Consider the following 20,131-nt stretch of genomic DNA (forward strand, 5'->3'; position numbering starts at 1 on the left):
TTTTTTCCATCTTCTACACTACGATCAGGGTTGGGTAGGGTTACTTTAACTGGATTACTTTCAATGACTTTTGGATGACTCCAATAGCAAATATGCTAATAAAAGACAAAAGAAACTCGATATGAATAAAATGACTCAATTTTGTGCAGGTTGTGACATGGGTTTTCATCATAAAGTGTCTTAACAATGAACACATATTGTTTAATAAGCCAGGGCGGGAGAGCAAAACGTGGTCGGGGTCAAAATACAGGTCGTAGCCGGAGACAAGCGGGGAAATCCGGAACGGACGGGTGGAAAACGGGTGCAAAAAACGGGAACGACAGGAGTCAGAGTCAAAGTGCTTGCCTTGTAGAAACAGAGGTTCAGTGACGGACTGAACACAGGCCAGTGAAAGGACAGAGCTTAAATAGGACAGGGAACCAATCAGGTGAAACCAGGGTTGGGTAGGGTTACTTGAACTGGATTACTTTCAATGACTTTTGGATGACTCCAATACCAAATATGCTCATAAAAGACAAAAGAAACGAAATAGGAATAAAATGACTCCATTTTGTGCAGGCTAGGGGAGTACGGAATACATGGAACGGCAAAAATGATGTTGGCAAGCTGTTTGGATTGATTTTCATTTTGTTTCTGTGGCATTTGATGTTCGTTTTGCCAGAGATCAAAGAGATCAAAGTCAGGAGAGAAAGCTTACCACGTGTTGTGAGTCATCATTTTATAAAGTAACCCTACCCAACCCTGCTCTTCCCTGATTGGTTCCCTGTCCTTTTTAAGCTCAGTCCTTTCACTCTCCTGTTGTCAGTCTGTCAGCAAACCTCTGTTTTCACAAGGCAAGCGTTTTCGACTCTGACTCCTGTCGGTCCCGTTTTGTTGCCCGTTTTCAACTCGTCCATCCCTGATTGTCTCCCGTTACGACCTGTTTTTTGACCCTGACCACGTTTTGAGCTCCCATCCCGGCTAACGACCTGTTTTTCGACCCCGACCACGTTCTGCTCTCCTGTCCCGGCTATCGACCGGTTTTCCCATCTACCACACTACGATCACCCGCTCCGGAAAGAAGGAAAGAGGAAGGGCTGCGCCCACTATCCAGTGCTTGCTGGACACGGGAAGCAAGTCGCTCTTGCAATTGGATTGTGTTTTGATTACGGAATTGGATCTTCCGTAGCGGGCGATGGTGGAACAAAAAACGTGGTCGCGGTCAGAAACAGGTCGGAAGCCGGGACGGGAGAGCAGACGTGGTCGGGATCAAAAACGGATCGTAAGCCGAGACGGGAGAGCAGACGTGGTCGGGATCAAAAGAGGTCGTAACTGGAGACAAACGAGGGAGATCAGGAACGGGCAGGTGCCAAAACAGGACAGGCGGAAGTCAGGGTCAAAAAGGCTTGCCTTGTATAAACAGAGGTTTGCAGACGGGCTGACAACAGGGGATTGACAGGACTGGGTTTAAATAGGGACAGGGAGCCAATCAGATAGCGGCTGGCACCAAATGAGCGGGCCCAGGTAATCATGACAGAGATACATTTATTTTCACATGACACAAATTAAATGTATATGAGAACATAATGCTAATGCAAAAAAACAAAAATAAAGGGTTACATTCCAGTAGTTCTATTTACCCCCGAACTTTCCCAAATAGACTTCATCTTGGATGCTCACTTTTGCTCTGAAAGTGATCATAAGATTCCCAAAATGACGAATGCGAGGACGCTTATCCTCAGTAGGGTCGCGGGGGTGCTGGAGCCCATCCCAGCAATCATCGGGCAGTGGGCAGGGGACACCCTGAACTGGTTGCCAGCCAATCGCAGGGCACACAGGGACAGACAACTCGCTCGCTCATTCACACCTAGGGACAATTTGGACCGGCCAATTCACCTGAAATGCATGTTTTTGGAATGTGGGAGGAAACCCACGCAAGCACGGGGAGAACATACAAACTCCGCACAGGAGGTCTGGAGCTGGATTTGAACCCACGCAGGAGGTTCCCAAGACATGAACTGTGCCGCACACGTGCTAACCACTGCGCCACCGTTGTGGTTTACCTTTTACTCCTTCTTCTCAATAATGCAGACAGGAGAACATGAAGCAGAATTTCCGAATGCTAATTTTCTTCAACGATTGGCTCATTCCATTGAATTATTCTTGTTGGATTTTGTTTCGGAGAAATGTTACAAAGAAATGCAGAATGTCGGACCGGCTTTGAGATGAATCAGATACCTGGAATTGCATTGAATTACAGATAGGTTAGTTGAAAATCTCAAGATTCAACCTTTAATTGCTCAAGTATATTTAGTACAGAAGGAGGAAGTCGTCTAACTCTTGAAGCCCATCTTCCAAAAGTGAGTTGAACTTAACTTTAGTTAAGTTCGCCTTAGACCAGGGGTGTCAAACTCATTTTAACCCGGGGGCCACACGAGAGAACAAACATTCTCTCGGGGGCCGAACTAGTAGATTAGAGAGAACGAAAAAAAAAAAGAAAAGGAAATAAGAAAAAGAGAGGGAGAGAAAAGTAGAAAGGGTAGGACAAAGAAGGAGAAAGGGAGAAAGAGAGAGGGAGAGAGAAAAGAAAGAGAGAGAGAGAGCATGAGAAAAAAAATAGATAAAAAGAGAAATAGTGAGAGAGAGGGAAAGAGAGAGAATTAAATTCAGAGAGAAATAGAAAGAGAGAAAGAGACAAGGAAAGAAAAGAGAATGAGAGAAAGAGAAAAGGGGAAAGCAATAGAGAGAGAGAGAGAAAGGGAAGAGAGAGTGAAATAAGGTAAAAATACAGAGACAAAGAGGAACAAAGAAAGAGAAAAAGAGAGACAGAGAGAGTGAAAGAGAGAGAGATAAAGAGTGGAAAGAAGACAGAGAGAGAGAGAGAGAGAGAGAGAGAGAGAGAGAGAGAGAGAGAGAGAGAGAGAGAGAGAGAGAGAGAGACAGAGAGAGAGAGAGAAATACAAGTACAGCGTTTGTGAGAGGCACCTGGCTTTGGCAACATCAAGTGGATATATTTCAACCTGCAGCTCGTTTTTCTCTTGCACTTCTCTGAGCGTCGACTCGCGGGCCGGATCTAATCCCTTAGCGGGCCTGATCTGGCCTGCGGGCCGCCCGTTTGACACCCCTGCCTTAGACACTGTGAATTTCAAGTAAAACAACCACAGGATAGGTTTCCTCAATCTTCTCTCTAAAGATCGTTTAGTGTACTTTTTGATTTGTTTTTCATAAGAGAAATCTGTTGAAGTAAAGCTCTAGAACAGGGGTGTCAAACTCAATTTACCTCGGGGGCCACAGGATAGAACAAACATTAGATTAGAGAGAAAGAAAGAGAGAAAGAAATAAGACAAAGTGAAGGAGAGAAAAAGAGGGTGGGACAAAGAAAGAGAGAAAGGGAGAGAGAGAGAGAAAAAGAGAAAAAAGAGAGAGAGAGAACGTGAAACGTGAGAAACAAGAGATAAAGACAAATAATGAGAGAGGGGGAAAGAAAGAAAGAAAAATATCCAAAGAGAAATAGAAAGGGAGGAGAGAAAAAAGGAGAGAAAGAGAGAATGGGAGAAGGAGAGAATGGGAAAGCAAGAGAGAGAAAGAGAGACAAGAGAGAGAGAGAAGGAAGAATGGAAGAGAGAGCAAAATAAGGTAAAAAGACAAAGAGAGAGAGAAAGAGACAAAGAGAAACAAAGAAAGAGACAAAGAGAGACACGGAAAGTGAAAGAGAGAGACAGCGAGAGAGAGAAAAAGGGAAGGGAAAAAAAGAGCGAGAGAGAGAGAGAGAGAAATACAAGTCCACCGTCTTTGTGAGAGGCACCTGGCTTTGGCAACATCAAGAGGACATATTTCAACCTACAGCTCGTTTTTCTCTTGCGCTTCACTGAGCGTTGTCTCGCGGGCCGGATTCAATCCCTTAGCGGGCCTGATCTGGCCCCCGGGCCGCATGTTTGACACCCCTGCTCTAGAATCAAAAAGCTATCAAGACTAGAGTGTACCATGATTAGGACAAAACCAAGATTTTGCATCTAGCTTTACCAACGAATTCTTTGTTTTGAGGAAGCAATTTGCTGACATTTTATCGGTTTTATCTAGGGGTGCCTCCACACCAGGGGTCAGCAATCTTTTCGGTGTGGAGTTCCACTTTTAAATTTTCTTGTAAATCAGTGTGCCACACAAAGATCGATTAATCGCACATTTTTTTCATATCCAACAGAAACTTGAAATAACAGCAGCAAGGCAGAAGGCGACTTGAAAATAACAGAAATAACAGCCGATTTGGTCGCAGATGACATGGTTTTCCGTGCTTTGCTATGCAGTGAGCAATGTGATAACTTGCCTCAGCGGTGGTGATTTTAGCAGTGACGAAGGTTTTCAGAGTCTGTGTTTGTTGGCCGTACCCGGACACAGCGCGTTTTAATGTCAGATTCTGTCACGGTCGCCATGGTTACCAGTCTGCCGCGCCCCCGAACTCAGCTGCAGCAGATCAGCTGATTGCTGGTCTGCTATTTAAGGCTGGATTTTGGGTTTGGCGGGCGCTGGCTCATTACACAATCCCAGGTCTGTTATGCCTTGTCCTGTTTTAGGTTTAAACATTTTCCGTCTGTTATGCCTTGTCCTGTTGAGTTCGTGCCGGAGGAACTCTGTATTGTTCTGTTTTGGTCCCGGAGTATTGGGCGACTTTTATTTTGTTAAATAAAACTTATGATCGTCAACGCATATGAGTTCTCCCTTCCTGCCTCCTGCCTCCGTTCTGGTCCGGTCACCCCTTCCACTCCACCACGCCACGTGACAGATTCGTCCTTGAATTCATGCTCATGTTTTGTCTCGTGATGAAAACACTTAATGTGCGAGGTACAATGCTCTCGAGGCATAATGCACAAACAGCACGGTCATTTATTGCACAAAGCCCCAGTCATTTGTCCACGCTGGCTGAAAAGAACGAGATTTTTTCGCTCAAGGAGCTGTCATGATTCATTCATTTTTTTGTTTCTGTGGCTGCGTTAAAACACAGATCTTTCCTCCTCTGCGAGGCGTGGCGCAGACACGCACTCACGAAGCAGAGAAGGAGGGGCGCTACCGTAAACACGGCGCGCAACTAAAAATGTCTAAATTTCAGGTAAAAATGCGCAAAAAAACCCCAACAACATTATTATTTGTATAATTTTGCTGTGCGCTCGTGTGTCACTGGTTATCCCCGTGCCATAGGTTGCCGACCCCTGCTCTACACTCTTAATACACTGTGGGTGCAGGTAGTGTGTCACTCTTTGATGTGTGTAAAAACTACTGTTGGCCTGGTCTTGGAGACCATCACTCGATTGAGATACCTAAAAAGTGCTCTTGAAAATCAAGATTGAAGATAGATAGGACGCTTTTATTGCACTTCTGTGGTGTGTCTTGGGCAAGAACAGCCTGGATATTTTACAACATCCCGAAAAAAATGTTCGAATCTACCGTTTTTCGCAACTCGAATGGTCGTAAGTAGGGGAGAGTCTGTAGTCTTTTATGTACACATGTATACAGTTTATTTGTTTCTATTTTTTTAGGCTGGCAACTGTGTGGACAGCTAAAATTAGAATTTCATTGTGCAGGGAAACGGGGTTCTTTACTGTCCATATGGCAATAAACACTTTGAATTCCGGGGCGGCAGTAGCTCAGGAGGTAGAGCGCTCGTCTTGGGATCAAGGGATCCCAGTTCGAATCTCGGCTTGTCCGTGTTACATGTTGAAGTGTCCTTGGGTAAGACACTGAACCCCTAATACCCCCAATTGAGTCGGTTGCACGATACACAACTGTTTCATCTCATCTCATCTCATTAGCTCCACCGCTTATCCTCAGTAGGGTCGCGGGGGTGCTGGAGCCCATCCCAGCAATCATCGGGCAGTGGGCAGGGGACACCCTGAACTGGTTGCCAGCCAATCGCAGGATACACAACTGTATTTAATCAAATTTTTTAGTGGAAGTACAATGTTGGCAACAAGATTGACTTGGTATCATTGGAAATTATTTGAATGCAACACCAACTTTTTCTTCTTTTTCCCTGTTTTTTCTATTTTTTTAAAATTCCTTTAAAAAAATCTCATTGTGTTTATTTTTTCCGAGCTGTTACTTTTTTCTTTTTGTTCTCTATGTCCTTTTTTTTCTTTGTTTCTTTCTTTTCTTTTTTTCTGAATTTTTCCTTTTTTCTCTTCCTTTTGTTTCTTTTGTTCTCAGCTTTTCACTACTTTTTCATTTTGGTATTTTTTTCTTTTTTGTTCTATTCACCCTTCCTTTAAGTAATTTTGTGCATCATTTTACATAGTATTTGGTCGTGTAGGGATTAAAGAAGCCAAAACAACCTGAAGAGCCGTTTAGGACCCGAAAGAGACGGTTCTTTCTAGTGAACCGAGCCGAAGAAGCCGGTTCTCGACAAACACTACTAACTTTACTCAACTTCGTTCTACTTCGACCTTGACTTCAAAATACCGCATTTAGAACACAGCATCAGGGGAACCCGTGTATTTTGACATTCATGCACTGTAACTTTGACTTAATTCGCTTCTTATTTATCAATTTCGAGCCCTGATTTTTGTGAGCTGGCTAGATTTTCTTGTGCATGGAAAAGCTCTGGGTAGTGCGCAATTGCGCACGTGCGCAGCTTAGAGGGAACATTGGCAGTGACCTATTTCTATATCACAACATGGCTTACAAAGTGAACAGAATTTTCGGGTACTATTTCAAGTGTCAGGTCTAATATTGCTGATCGGTGTTAGCTGTAATCAATCCGGAGGCTCACATTTAAGCATCCGACCGCCCGTTTTGTTATCCACTGAAATTCGGCGTTCGAATTGCAAGATTTGTGTCGTGTCCAGCATGGTCGCCGTGGTGACCGGCTGGCCCCGCCCCTGGGCACGGCTGCAGTAGATCAGCTAATTTGCGTGTGTGCTATTTAAGGGTGGGTTGTGGGTTTTGCGGGTGCTGGCTCATTGCATTTTCTGTCTGCATTTCCCGTTCTGTTTTGCTCTGTCCTGTTTTTTTGAGTCGGAAGAAACCTGTGTTTGCACGTTCTTTGTTAAAGCCTGTTTGTTCTGTCTTGTCCCTGAGTTTTGGACGACTTTTATTTTGCTAAATAAAAGTTTTGATCATCAACGCAATTGAGTTCTCCCTTCCTGCCTCCTGCCTCCGTTCTGGTCCGGTCCTCCGTGACAATTTGGGTTATTAAGTGTTATTACTGTTTTATTTGAACTCATTCGAAGGGGAAAAATATATACATTTACACCAGGGAGTTTTTATAAAAAAGAATAATATGCACTGCTATTGAGTTGCCAAATACTCAAATTCTCCCACTCGGCATAACATGATACGTTAAGTACATTTTTTTAAAAGGTCCCTCTAGGCGTATCAACCTTGGTGGGTTAATGCAGAGCAAATGCCCTCACGTGGAAATTATAGCAAGGTCGGAAAGGATTATACAAACCTGATTTAAAAATTGGCCAATATTCTGACTTATTTGAACTGGAAAACTTTTTGTTTGTGGAAAAGAAAGAAAAAAATAAGGTGGGAAAATTGGAATGAAAAAATATTTGAATTACAGTAACATATGTCTACTTGACCAGTTGTCTGAATTGAGACTGTGCTTTATGAAATGAAATGAAATGATCGCGCTTTTCAAGTCAATGACTTCCCAAAGCGCTTTACAATGTGCTCCACATTTCCCAATAGCGGCCATATAAGGCCCTAACCTGCTTATTGGGGGAATTAGGGGTTCAGTGTCTTACCCAAGGACACTTTGACATGTAACACGGACGAGTCGGGACTTGAACTGGGATCCCTTGATCCCAAGACGAGCGCTCTACCTCCTGAGCTACTTTATGCTACAAAGTGAATCCCACTTCATCTTGTTTTACCATTGACTCTTTTAAGTTCTATCCCCATCTCTACTTGACCAGTTGTCTCAGATTGTGAGAGTTAGATTTAATTTATTACTTGTTAAAAAGTATCATTTTAAAGGGACGGCGTGTATTATTTGACCACTTGATATCGCTGTGTTTGTCACGGTTGCCTATTGGTTTTGCACCAGCTGCGGCTCGTTGACTGAGTGGCTTCCCTCCTGTCTAAGTTCAGTGCTCCCACTCACCCTTTGTCAGTCCGTCAACGAACCTCTGAACCTGCAAGACGTGTGTTTTGACTCTGTCCGGTATCCTGTTTGTGTATCCTGTCCGGCATCGATCCTGTCTATCTTGCCCTGTTTGATATCTGACTCCAGTCTCCAGAGTTTGGTATCGATCCCGTCTGTCTCGTCCAGTCTGATACCTTGCTACAATCTCCATCGTCTGGTATCGTTCATGTCTATATCGCCCTGTTTGATATCGGACTCCAGTGTCTGGTATCGATCCCGTCTGTCTCGTCCTGTCTGATACCTTGCTACAATCTCCAGTATCGGGTATCATTCCCCCGTATCTCGTCCTGTTTGATATCAGTCTCCATTGTCTGGTATCGTTCTCGTCTATCTCGTCCTGTCTGATATCTGTCTCCAGTCTCCTGTATCTGATATCAATCCTGTGTGTCCCGTCCTGTCCGGTATCGATCTGTCTGGTATCTGCTCGTGTAACTGGTCTTGTTCTTGTCGGCTTGTGTGAAACATCACGCATTTGGGTCCTGATCCTGTTCCGGTTCATGACACATACGAACATTTTTGATTATTCTAGCCTGTTTTTTTTTTATAGTGGCGGCACGGCAGCTGAGTTGTTAGCGTGTCTGAGGCACAGTTCTGAGTCATGGGTATAAATCCAGCTACCAGCCTTCTTGTGTGGAGTTTGCATGTTTTCCCTGTGCATGTCAGGTTAACAGGTCAGTCCAAATCGTCCCAAGGTGTGCATGACCAAGTGAGTTGTCTGTCTCTGTGTGCCTTGCAACTAGCTGGCAACCAGTTCAGGGTGTCCCCTGCCCACGGCCCGAAGATAACTGGGATGGGCTCCAGCACCCCCGCGACCCTACTGAGGATAGACGGTGCAGATGATGGATGGATGGATGGATGGATAGTTCTTTCATACTGATTTGAATTGTGAATTTCCTATGGGGATGAATACACTATCTATTTATCCATCTATCCATCTATCCATCTATCTATCTATCTATCTATCTATCTATCTATCTATCTATCTATCTATCTAGACATCTATCTAGACATCTATCTAGACATCTATCTATCTATAACTAACTAACTAAAGATCTAACTATCTATCTATCTCTATCTATATATAACTAACTAAAGTTCTATCTATCTATCTATCTATCTATCTATCTATTTATCTATCTATCTATCTATCTATCTATCTATCTATCTATCTATCTATCTATCTATCTATCTATCTATCTATCTATCTATCTATCTATCTATCTATTTAGACATCTATCTATCTATCTATCTAGACATCTATCTATCTATAACTAACTAACTAAAGATCTATCTATCTATCTCTATCTATCTATCTATCTCTATCTATCCATCTATCTATCTATCTATCTATCTATCTATCTATCTATCTATCTATCCATCTATCTAGACATCTATCTAGACATCTATCTAGACATCTATCTAGACATCTGTTTATCTATCTTGACATCTATCTATCTATAACTAACTAACTAAAGATCTATCTATCTCTATCTATATATAACTAACTAAAGATCTATCTATCTATCTATCTATCTATCTAGACATCTATCTATCTATCTATCTAGACATCTATCTATCTATAACTAACTAAAGATCTATCTATCTATCTAGACATCTATCTATCTATCTAGACATCTATCTATCTATAACTAACTAAAGATCTATCTATCTATCTATCTCTATCTATATATAACTAACTAAAGATCTATCTATCTATCTATCTATCTATCTATCTATCTATCTATCTATCTATCTATCTATCTATCTATCTATCTATCTATCTATCTATCTATCTATCTATAACTAACTAAAGATCTATCTATAACAAACTAAAGATCTATCTATCTCTATCTATGTATCTATAACTAATTTAAGATCTATCTATTTATCTATCTATAACTAACTAAAGATCTATCTATCTATCTATCTATCTATCTATCTATCTATCTATCTATCTATCTATCTATCTATCTATCTATCTATCTATCTATCTATCTATCTATCTATCTATCTATCTATCTATAATTAACTAAAGATAAAAAAAAGAACTGAATTGTCTTTACTGTCTATGATATCAATGTATCCTTTGTGTTCTGAGCAGACAGCAGAAAATGCTATTACAGGGGCAGGTTGTGAGTTGGGTGGGCGACTGTGATAGGCTGGTGTATGCTGTGAAACAAACAGCGGAGCGGGCACACAAGTCAATGTATTTCCCCAAAACAAACTGGGTAGCATGGCGACAGATAGCTTTTAGCAGCTTGTTACATTGAAAATAAATTCATCAATTGAATCTGACTCTGGGAAAAGTCAGAAGAGCTCAAAGAAATAGTGATCACCAAAGGGCGCTCCGTGGATCGTTTTTAGGTAGGGGAAGCAACTAAGACGGCAGTGGGAGAGAAGGCGACAGCGAGGCTAAAAGTCCGGCCTACTGCTATGGCTATCTATCTCTATCTATGTATCAATAACTAATTTAAGATCTATCTATTTATCTATCTATAACTAACTAAAGATCTGTCTATCTATCTATCTATCCCTCTCTCTACACTATCTATCCATCTGAGCATAAGCAGCGCAGAAAATGGATGGATGCAATGGATGTTTTTAAGTATTTGTCTTCTACGTTGTCTTTTTTAACATTCGGAAGGTCGCTTCTGAACATAGTAGTCCCTCTTCTGTTCCACTTATTTCATTTGAGATTCATAGATTGGAAAGTGAAAATGTATCAACAGACCTGAACTTTAAACCCCAGTAACTACGGGCCCCCGATTTAAGAGCCCTGACATGAGACATACACGCACCCCACTTTTTAATTCACAACACATTGCCTATTAGCGCTGCAGCCTCAGCTGAACCAACTGCACCTCTTAACACTATTGTCTAGAGGACAGTAAAACTGCGATCTTGGAAAAAGACCCCACATAAATACATGTGAAAATATGCTGCCTGACTCGGTGTAGGTTCGCTACGGTTTGTGAGCAGTGTTCCCTCTAAACTCGCACATTCTCAGCGCACAAGAAAATCTAGCCAGCGCACAAAAATCAGGGCTCAAAATTACTAATTAAGAAGCGATTTAAGTCAAAGTTACAGTGCATGAAGGTCAAAATATACAAGTTCCCCTGATGTTGTGTCCTAAATGCGGTATTTTGAAGTCGAGTCGAAGGAGAACGAAGTTGAGTAAAGTTAGTAGAGTTTGTCGAGAACCGGCTTCTTCGGCCCGGCTCACTAAAAGGAACCGGCTCTTTCGGGTCCTAAACGGCTCTTTTTGCTTCTTTAATCCCAACATGACCAAATATTACGTAAAATGATGCACAAAATGACTTAAAGGAAGGGGGGAATAGAACAAAAAAGAAAAAAATACCAAAATGAAAAAGTAGTGAAAAGCTGAGAAAAAAAGAAACAAAAGGAAGAGAAAAAAAGGAAGGAAAAAGTTAGAAAAAGAGCCAGAAAAGAAAGAAATGTAGAAAAAGTAAATAGAGAACAAAAAGAAAAAAGTAACAGCGCGGAAAAAAAAAACACGATGAGATTTTTTTTAAAAGGAATTTTTAAAAAAGTAGAAAAAAAACGGAAAAAAGAAGAAAAAGTTTGTGTTGCGTTCAAATAATTTCCAATGATATCAAGTGAATCTTGTTGCCAACATTGTACTTCCACTCAAAAATATGATTAAGTCCAGTTGTGTATCTTACAACCGACTCAATAAGCCCCCAAAATGTTAATATTATGCGACAAAATATATCAGGAAATAAAAAGAAATAGAAATCTTGTGAAATAATTGTAAAAACAAATGACGTTTGTAGGCAATCGTACAAGAGTCAATTCATTCAAAAGAGAAAAATAATTTTGCATTGCCGGAAACTCAGCAAAATGTAACGTGAAACGTGAAAGTTTTGGACATGTTTGATCATGATTTAGTTGCCACACTTGGGATTGCTGTTGCTCACAGATGTTTCAAGCGTTGCTCACTGACTTTGTGTGAACGCTCAGACCCATAAGGAAAATGACAGGGAACATTGCTTGTGAGAGTTCTCGTTAAGAAAGCCATTTGTTTTCATGAAAAAGAGGAAAGGGCCTGGCCGCAGGCTGTTTGCGCATGGCTTAAGTTTCTCCGACATCATAAAAAAGCGCGGACGGGATCGTCAAGGGGGGTTAGGGTTCGTCCTCCAACACGAACAACAGATTTCACGAGTCGCAAAGTTCACGCTCGGTGCAGTAGTCTTCAAAACATACAGCAGCTGTTTAAAATCCGAGGGTGTCTGGCGATGTTCCCTGTGATTTTCCTTACGGGTCTGAGCGTTCACACAAAGTCGGTGAGCAACGCTTGAAACGACAGTGAGCAACGGCGATCCCAAGTGTGGCAACTAAGTCATTATCAAACATGTCCAAAACTTGATATCACGTTACATTTAAGCGGAGTTTCCGGCAATGCAAAATGATTTTTCTCTTTTGAATGAATTGACTCATGTACGATTGCAAAGGTTGTACGGCCTTCAAACGTCTTACAATTCTTTCCCAAGATATCCATTTCTTTTTATTTCCTGACATATTTTGTCTCATAATATTAATATTTTGGGGCTTATTGAGTCGGTTGTAAGATACAGAACTGTACTTAATCACATTTTTGAGTGGAAGTACAATGTTAACCACAAGATTCACTTGATATCATTGGAAATGATTTGAATGCAACACAAACTTTTTCTTCTTCTTTCCGTGTTTTTTTTTCTACTTTTTTTCAAATTCCTTTAAAAAAATCTCATTGTGTTTGTTTTTTCCGAGCTGTTACTTTTTCTTTTTGTTCTCTATTTACTTTTTTCCTACATTTCTTTATTTTCTTTTTTTCTAAATTTTTCCTTCTTTTTTTCTCTTCCTTTTGTTTCTTTTTTCTCAGCTTTTCACTACTTTTTCATTTTGGTATTTTTTTCTTTTTTTTCTCTTCCCCCTTCTTTTAAGTCATTTTGTACATCATTTTACATAATATTTGGTCATGTTGGGATTAAAGAACAACAACAACCTGAAGAGCCGTTGAGGACCCGAAAGATTCGGTTCCTTTTAGTGAGCCGAGCCGAAGAAGCCGGTTCTCGACAAACTCTACTAACTTTACTCAACTTCGTTCTACTTCGACTCGACTTCAAAATACCGCATTTAGGACACAACGTCAGGGGAACCCGTGTATTTTTTACCTTCATGCACTGTAACTTTGACTTAAGTCGCTTCTTAATTAGTCATTTTGAGCCCTGATTTTTGTGCACTGGCTCGATTTTCTTGTGCGCCGAGAATGTGCGAGCAGTGCGCAATTGCACACGCGCGCATCTTAGAGGGAACACTGGTTGGGATTAAAAGAGCAAAAACAACCCGAAGAGCCGTTTAGGACCCGAAAGATTCGGTTCCTTTTAGTGAGCCGAGCCGAAGAAGCCGGTTCTCGGCAAACTCTACTAACTTTACTCAACTTCGTTCTACTTCAACTCGACTTCAAAATACCGCATTTAGGACACAACGTCAGGGGAACCCGTGTATTTTTTACCTTCATGCACTGTAACTTTGACTTAAATTGCTTCTTAATGAGTAATTTCGAGCCCTGATTTTTGTGCGCTGGCTAGATTTTCTTGTGCGCTGAGAATGTGCGAGCAGCTTAGAGGGAACACTGGCGTCTTGTCGGATGTAGCTTAACTTAAACACAATCAAGGTTCCATCTGAATGGAATGCGGAGGAATTGTGTAAAGTTTGAATTTGGCACACACCTCGATGGGGCTGTTGTGTTACAAAGACTGCCACTGTCTAAAAATGTTTTATGTCACGCCGACCCGACACCGACATTAGCGCCTTTTAATCACGTCTGGGCTGCTCTGCCACTTTGTTTTTATCCGGGTTCACGAAGCTCTGTGCAAAAAGGTCAAGAGGCAGTTAATGGTGGATCGATAGATGATAATCGATCGAACGTATTCCTTTAACTGTAAAAAATTCCTTCATCGAGCCGCAACTTTTCATGCAAAACTTTAGCAAATGCAGTGATGAGGTTTTTGGAAATAGAATAGAATAGAATAGAATATGCCTTTATTGTCATTGTTACAACATGGGATACGCTGTGACAACGAAATTGGACGACTCCAGTTCCACATTTACAGTGAGGATAAGGAAACAAAGAGATAAAGGAACAAAGAATTAACTGACTTTGTTGTAAGTAGGCTTTGTTTTCCTCCTTGGGGGGTGGGGGGGGCATGGGGGTTGATGAGGGGGGTGAGGGTCAAACAGAGTTGCTGGATACAACCGGAATGTTTGATCGTACATTACACATTACACATGCAAGAAAGTTGACCATAATTAGTACAGTAGATAAATAATAATAATAATAATAATTTCCTTTGTATTGTCATTCTTTGTAACAATGTACACAGAACGAAATGTCGATACATCTGACCCGTTGTAGCGAGTCGATGCAGCCGCAGCCAGAGGGCGCCGCCATTATACCAATTAGGTATGTCTCGGTCGAGGCGCGAACCAGCGACCTCCCAGTCTCAAAGCGGGCACACTACCATCTAGGCTACTGAGCTGATGTCAATGCAAAGTCCAATTAAGAAATACAAGATGGCTGCAGGTTAATTATACGCCAAGTGTTATGACCGCCAAAATAACATCGTCCACTTATACAGTGAAGAAAATAAGTACAGTGGAACCTCGGTTCTCGACCATAATCCGTTCCATTTCTTTGTACGAAAACCGATTTGTACGCTCGCCGAAGCCGTTTTTTCCCATTAAAAGTAATGTAAAATTGTTTGAATCCGTTCCAACACCCTGAATGTTTATCTTGAATATTTAACGTAAAGCTAACCCGGGCTAATCGTACGTTCGCGTTAGCGTAATCTTCCGTACGAAAGATTACGCTAACATGAAGGTGTAAGAATAAAAAAATCAGGTCGTTTACACGTCATTTAGCACCCGGGTCTCCACAACAAGTGGTGAGCGGTTAAAGGATAAAGAAAAGAATTATGAATAGGATTTCTTACCGGTCGGCAGAAGCCATGGTTTATTCCTGAAAGAAGGAAAACTCGCACACCTCCTTCATATTTTGCTATTATTTCTTTCTTAAATGCAATAGTCGTACGCACTACTCCTCTTTTTTCACCTGTAGCAACTTTGCTGCTTGCACCAACCTTCTTCCGAGGCATAATTAGGGGTTGAAACACTCCCTTCACCGCATTTGAAAAACGAAAACTGAAAAGGAGTGCGCGTTGCCGTGACAACAGTTCTTCACGAGGGGTGGGGGCGATCTACACTCGTACACCGCTCAGCGTCGCCCCTAGCGTACCGGCGTCCGAACTCCGATTTTTTGAACGAAAAGTGAAGCAAGAATTTCTCGAAATTTTTGGTCGGACTCCGATTTGCTCGAACTGAGAGGCGTTCGAAAACCGAGGTTCCACTGTATTTGAACACCCTGCTATTTGCTGTTTCTCCCACTTGGAAATCATGGAGGGGTCTGAAATTATCAAAGAGTTGAGCCGAAAAAGCCGGTTCTCTAAAAAGAGACGGACTTTCACTACACAACTCGAACTGAAGATCGGCGTGCGGACGAAAACTCGAACCGCGAGGCCAAAACAACAATGGCAGATCTGCCTGACGAAAAGTTTGGAGTGCGGTAAATCTTTGTTAAAAAATGATAATGACAGTTTCGTGTCCAAAAAGTTGCGTCCCCAGCAAAAATAATCCGTCTAGGACGCAGGGACACGGGCAAACCAGAACACTGCTATTAGGTAATAATTTGCGTTGATTATCTTTGTAAAGCAAATGGGTGGCACGGTGGTTGACTGGATAACTTGCCCACTTCCCAGTTCACAGGTCCCAGGTTAATTTCTAGCTACCATTGTGTGGCATTTGCATGTTCTCCTTATGTCTGAGTGCGGTTTCACAAAGCACTATGGTTATCGACAGGTCTCGCAACTAATGGTAAGCAGCCACCGACTCCATTTTTCGCGTAGAAGAAGAAGTGCGCTGTGCATACTGGAAAATATTAAACAACGATTCTCTTTTATTTGTGCGTTTGTATAAAGACCCTGAAATGGCTCCTATTAAGAGACACGCTTACAACGCAGAGTTTAAACTCAAGGCGATCGGTCACGCAGTAGAACACGGAAATAGATCAGCAGCAAGAGAGTTTAACATTAATGAATTGACGGTGCAGAAGTGGAGGAAGCATGAGGATGAGCTGCGCCAAGTAAGGGAGACTAAACAAAGTTTCCGTGGCAATAAAGCGAGATGGCCACAGTTAGAGGACACACATGAACAGTGGGTTGTTGAATTGTCCCCGAACTGCCAGACAACAACAGCGACACTGACTAATGACGACCTTGATGAGACGGAGCCGGACGTGTTGGATGGCCCATTCACTGAGATGGTCAATTCGAACACTGCAGAAGAAGAATTGGAGGGATTCGTAGATGAGGAGCTGATAGATTGAGCTTTATGTTTTTCTTTTGTGTGTTTACGTTTTATATTTTACAGTTATTATTGTTATTGCTTTATTGTTATTGTTTCGCACTTGTTATTGTTTTTGCACATTACGTGTGTCACTATATTGCGATTGCACGAACGTTTAATTTACCATGACAGTATCAGACGTTTTTTTTGCGTGTTGACTAAATGGAGGAAAAGTAAAATGTTATGCCTTGCTGTTGTTCAAAGATGTGTCACGAAAATGCTTTACCTCAGAGAAAATAATAAAACAGCTGTTTATTCATTTTGGGAGTGAATGGAGTTGTGGAAAGCATGTTTGTTATCTATTAATAAAGTTTGACTGACCTATCCGACTGTTTTGTTGGCATTAGCGCGGCACCATCTAATGGTTGCATAACGTAACTACAGCCTTGTCAGGTTTTCAATGTAAATCTCTTGAATTTCTGTCTCAAGGTAATTAGCTTGTTTTTATATTACTAAATATAAAAACAATGTTTCTCATACACACACTCACACACATAAAGTAAAGTTTCAACAATGAGTTTAATTATATCTCTTGTACGTTTATCAATCTTGTATTCTTTTATTTTGAAGTCATGTTCTTGTGTGTACTGATTTCTCTGACGCAAAATAAACCACTCCCTCTCTCTGTTTGGACTTCACCCAGGAAGGACGTAAGTTCTTTTCTGCCATCATCATGTAGAATTAAACTATATACATGTATTTTATCTGTGCAAATATAGCCACTAAATAGTTTTAATAATGTCAATCCCTGACAAGCCTCTACTGTAGCGCCTTATCATGCGGTGCGCCTTATGTATGGAAAAGGTTTTAAAATATATCATTCATTGAAGGTGCGCCTTATAACACGGTGCGCCTTATAGTGCGGAAAATACGGTAATCAAGTTAAAGTAACCCTACCCAACCCTGTTTATAAAGTATTCCTGTTGTATGTTCTGACTGTAACTGAATAATATTGTGTTTTTTTCCCCCAACCAGACTTTTGGTGGATCAGGATGATGAGAGATGGAGACCCCCTATGAAGCAAATCCTTTTCCAATTTTGGCTCAACAACTCCCAGGATTTGAAAATCTATCGTCAAATTATTAAGCAGTGAGTCGGATCAAGACATCATCAGTAATGACACCCTGAAGTGCAATCTGTGCAGTAAATCTGGACCTTGGACAGAAAAGTATTGAAACACCTTGTACAGACTGAGAGCCTGAGGGTGGTCAGAACATGAAACTTTCAATGACTGTAGTCCCGCCTTCTGGCCTCCTGCTGGTCCTTATATGCTGCCCCCTGCTGGGCTTGGTGGAGTCCACCAGAAGTAACAAGGCCAGTGACTATGGACATCACTTGCACATAAACGACTTGGACCCGCAGCGCTGCATGAGGCATCACTTTGTTGAGACCATTACCCACCCCAATTATAAATGTAACTCCAAGGTAAGACAGACAAAAGGATGTAAAATTCGTATTTGTGAGTCAAATTTCCACTGTGGTCACCCAACTTCTTCTAGTTAAAGGTTGAGACAACACAATCCAACCACGCTGGAGCACTTTTTCTTGTACTATTCGATATACCGTAAAATCCGGACTATAGAGCGCACCTGATTATAAGCCGCACGCACTCCATTTTACGGGAATTGTTGGTTTTGTCCTTACACAAGCCGCACCTGTATATAAGCCGCAGGCGCCCACATTAAAACATGATGCAAAGTCAAAAACGTATCCCGAATTTGACTAAGTGCCGTGATTGTAACTATAAATGTTGTGTACAATCCAAACATCACAATCGGCGACATGAACGGAAAAATGATACTTGTAATTAGAATTTAATGCAGACCTGCAGAGTCCGGGTCCCGTTGAAAGTAATCCAATGAAAAAAAATGTATATTTCCAAAGTTAAGGGTGGGAAAAATATATACCGGTATCCACTATTGTCCGCTGCAACAACAAACAGATTTAACTCAGCTTCACCCCACTTCCCGTCAGCCCGCGTTTGCTCCGCCCCTTCTTTTTGATTCTCTCGTAGAAAACATATCACAATAAGTCTCTAAAATGAATACATTACAAAAATATACAGTTGCAAATACATATTATACATGGTTACACATGTTGACAAAGAAAGACGGTACACCGAGAGAGTTTTCAAAGCTTTAATAATAATATTATAACTTTCATCCCAAACCGTGCCTGTGAAGGGTAGCAAAACGCTACTAATAACACGCTCGCAACGCATCATGCGTATCTGTTAAAAAAAAGCCATACCGCAATTGCGAAATTCACGGTTAACCGTCCTCATCTTTCTCCTTATAACTGCCGCCATCAAGGGCGACTTCCTCATTATCGGAAAGAACCTTTGTCATACGGTCAATTTGAATGTAAACTAAGAGGATGCCGTCTACCTCGGCGCACTTATTCCACCGGTCTAAATCTTACCTTTTATACTCGAGTGCCGCTGGTGGCAGTTAGAAAAATAACATCAATTGGCCGCTTCACTGAATAAGCCGCAGGGCTGAACATTCGGGAAAAAAGTAGCGGCTTATAGTCCGGAATTTACGGTACATAAACCAGTGACCTTTGCCAACCAGAGAAGTGTAAAAAGGAATACTATGGAGGTTTTCTGTTTGGGTTTGGTTTCATGCTCAATTTGAAGTTGAACAGACGTGTTGGCTAGGACCAGTGTTCCCTCTAAACTGCGCGTGTGCGCAATCGCGCACTGCTCGCACATTCTCAGCGCACAAGAAAATCTAGCCAGCGCACAAAAATCAGGGCTCGAAATTACTCATTAAGAAGGGACTTTACAGTGCATGAAGGTCAAAATACACGGGTTCCCCTGACGTTGTGTCCTAAATGCGGTATTTCGAAGTCGATTCGAAGTAGAACGAAGCTGAGTAAAGTTAGTAGAGTTTGTCGGGAACCGGCTTCTTCGGCTCGGCTCACTAAAAGGAACCGAATCTTTCGGGTCCTAAACGGCTCTTCGGGTTGGTTTTGCTTCTTTAATCCCAACATGACCAAATATTATTTAAAATTATGCACAAAATGGGGGAGCACGGCGGCGCAGTGGTTAGCGCTTGTGCGGCACAGTTCATGTCATGGGAACCTGTCGTGGGTTCAAATCCAGCTCCAGACTTCCTGTGCGGAGTTTGTATGTTCTCCCCGTGCTTGCGTGGGTTTCCTCCGGGCACTCCGGTTTCCTCCCACATTCCAAAGACATGCATTTCAGGTGGATTGGTCCAAATTGTCCCTAGGTGTGAATGAGCGAGTGAGTTGTCTGTCCCCGTGTGCCCTGCGATTGGCTGGCAACCAGTTCAGGGTGTCCCCTGCCCACTGCCAGGAGATGGTTGGGATGGGCTCCAGCCCCCCCGCGACCCAACTGAGGATAAGCGGTGTAGCTAATGAGATGAGATGCACAAAATGATTAAAGGAAGGGGCAATAGAACAAAAGAGAAAAAAATACCAAAAATGAAAGAGTAGTGAAAAGCTGGGAAAAAAAGAAACAAAAGGAAGAGAAAAAAAAGAAGGAAAAAGTTAGAAAAAAGCCTGAAGAAAAGAAAGGAAAGA

At 41.8% G+C, this 20,131-nt stretch overlaps 1 protein-coding gene across 1 annotated transcript in view; it reads left to right on the forward strand.

Moving 5' to 3' along the window:
* ndp (norrin cystine knot growth factor NDP) overlaps nt 1-20,131 on the forward strand; it is a 42,641-nt gene that overhangs the window by 13,057 nt on the left and 9,453 nt on the right. The window contains exon 2 of the mRNA XM_088352235.1: nt 17,561-18,010. Coding sequence (XP_088208361.1) covers nt 17,801-18,010 — 210 coding nt within the window. The 5' untranslated portion in view covers nt 17,561-17,800. The remainder of the gene's footprint in view (nt 1-17,560; nt 18,011-20,131) is intronic.

The sequence above is a fragment of the Urocampus carinirostris genome, chromosome 14 (genome assembly GCF_059441175.1).
Source record: "Urocampus carinirostris isolate Australia breed hairy pipefish chromosome 14, RoL_Ucar_1.0, whole genome shotgun sequence".
NCBI lineage: Eukaryota > Metazoa > Chordata > Actinopteri > Syngnathiformes > Syngnathidae > Urocampus > Urocampus carinirostris.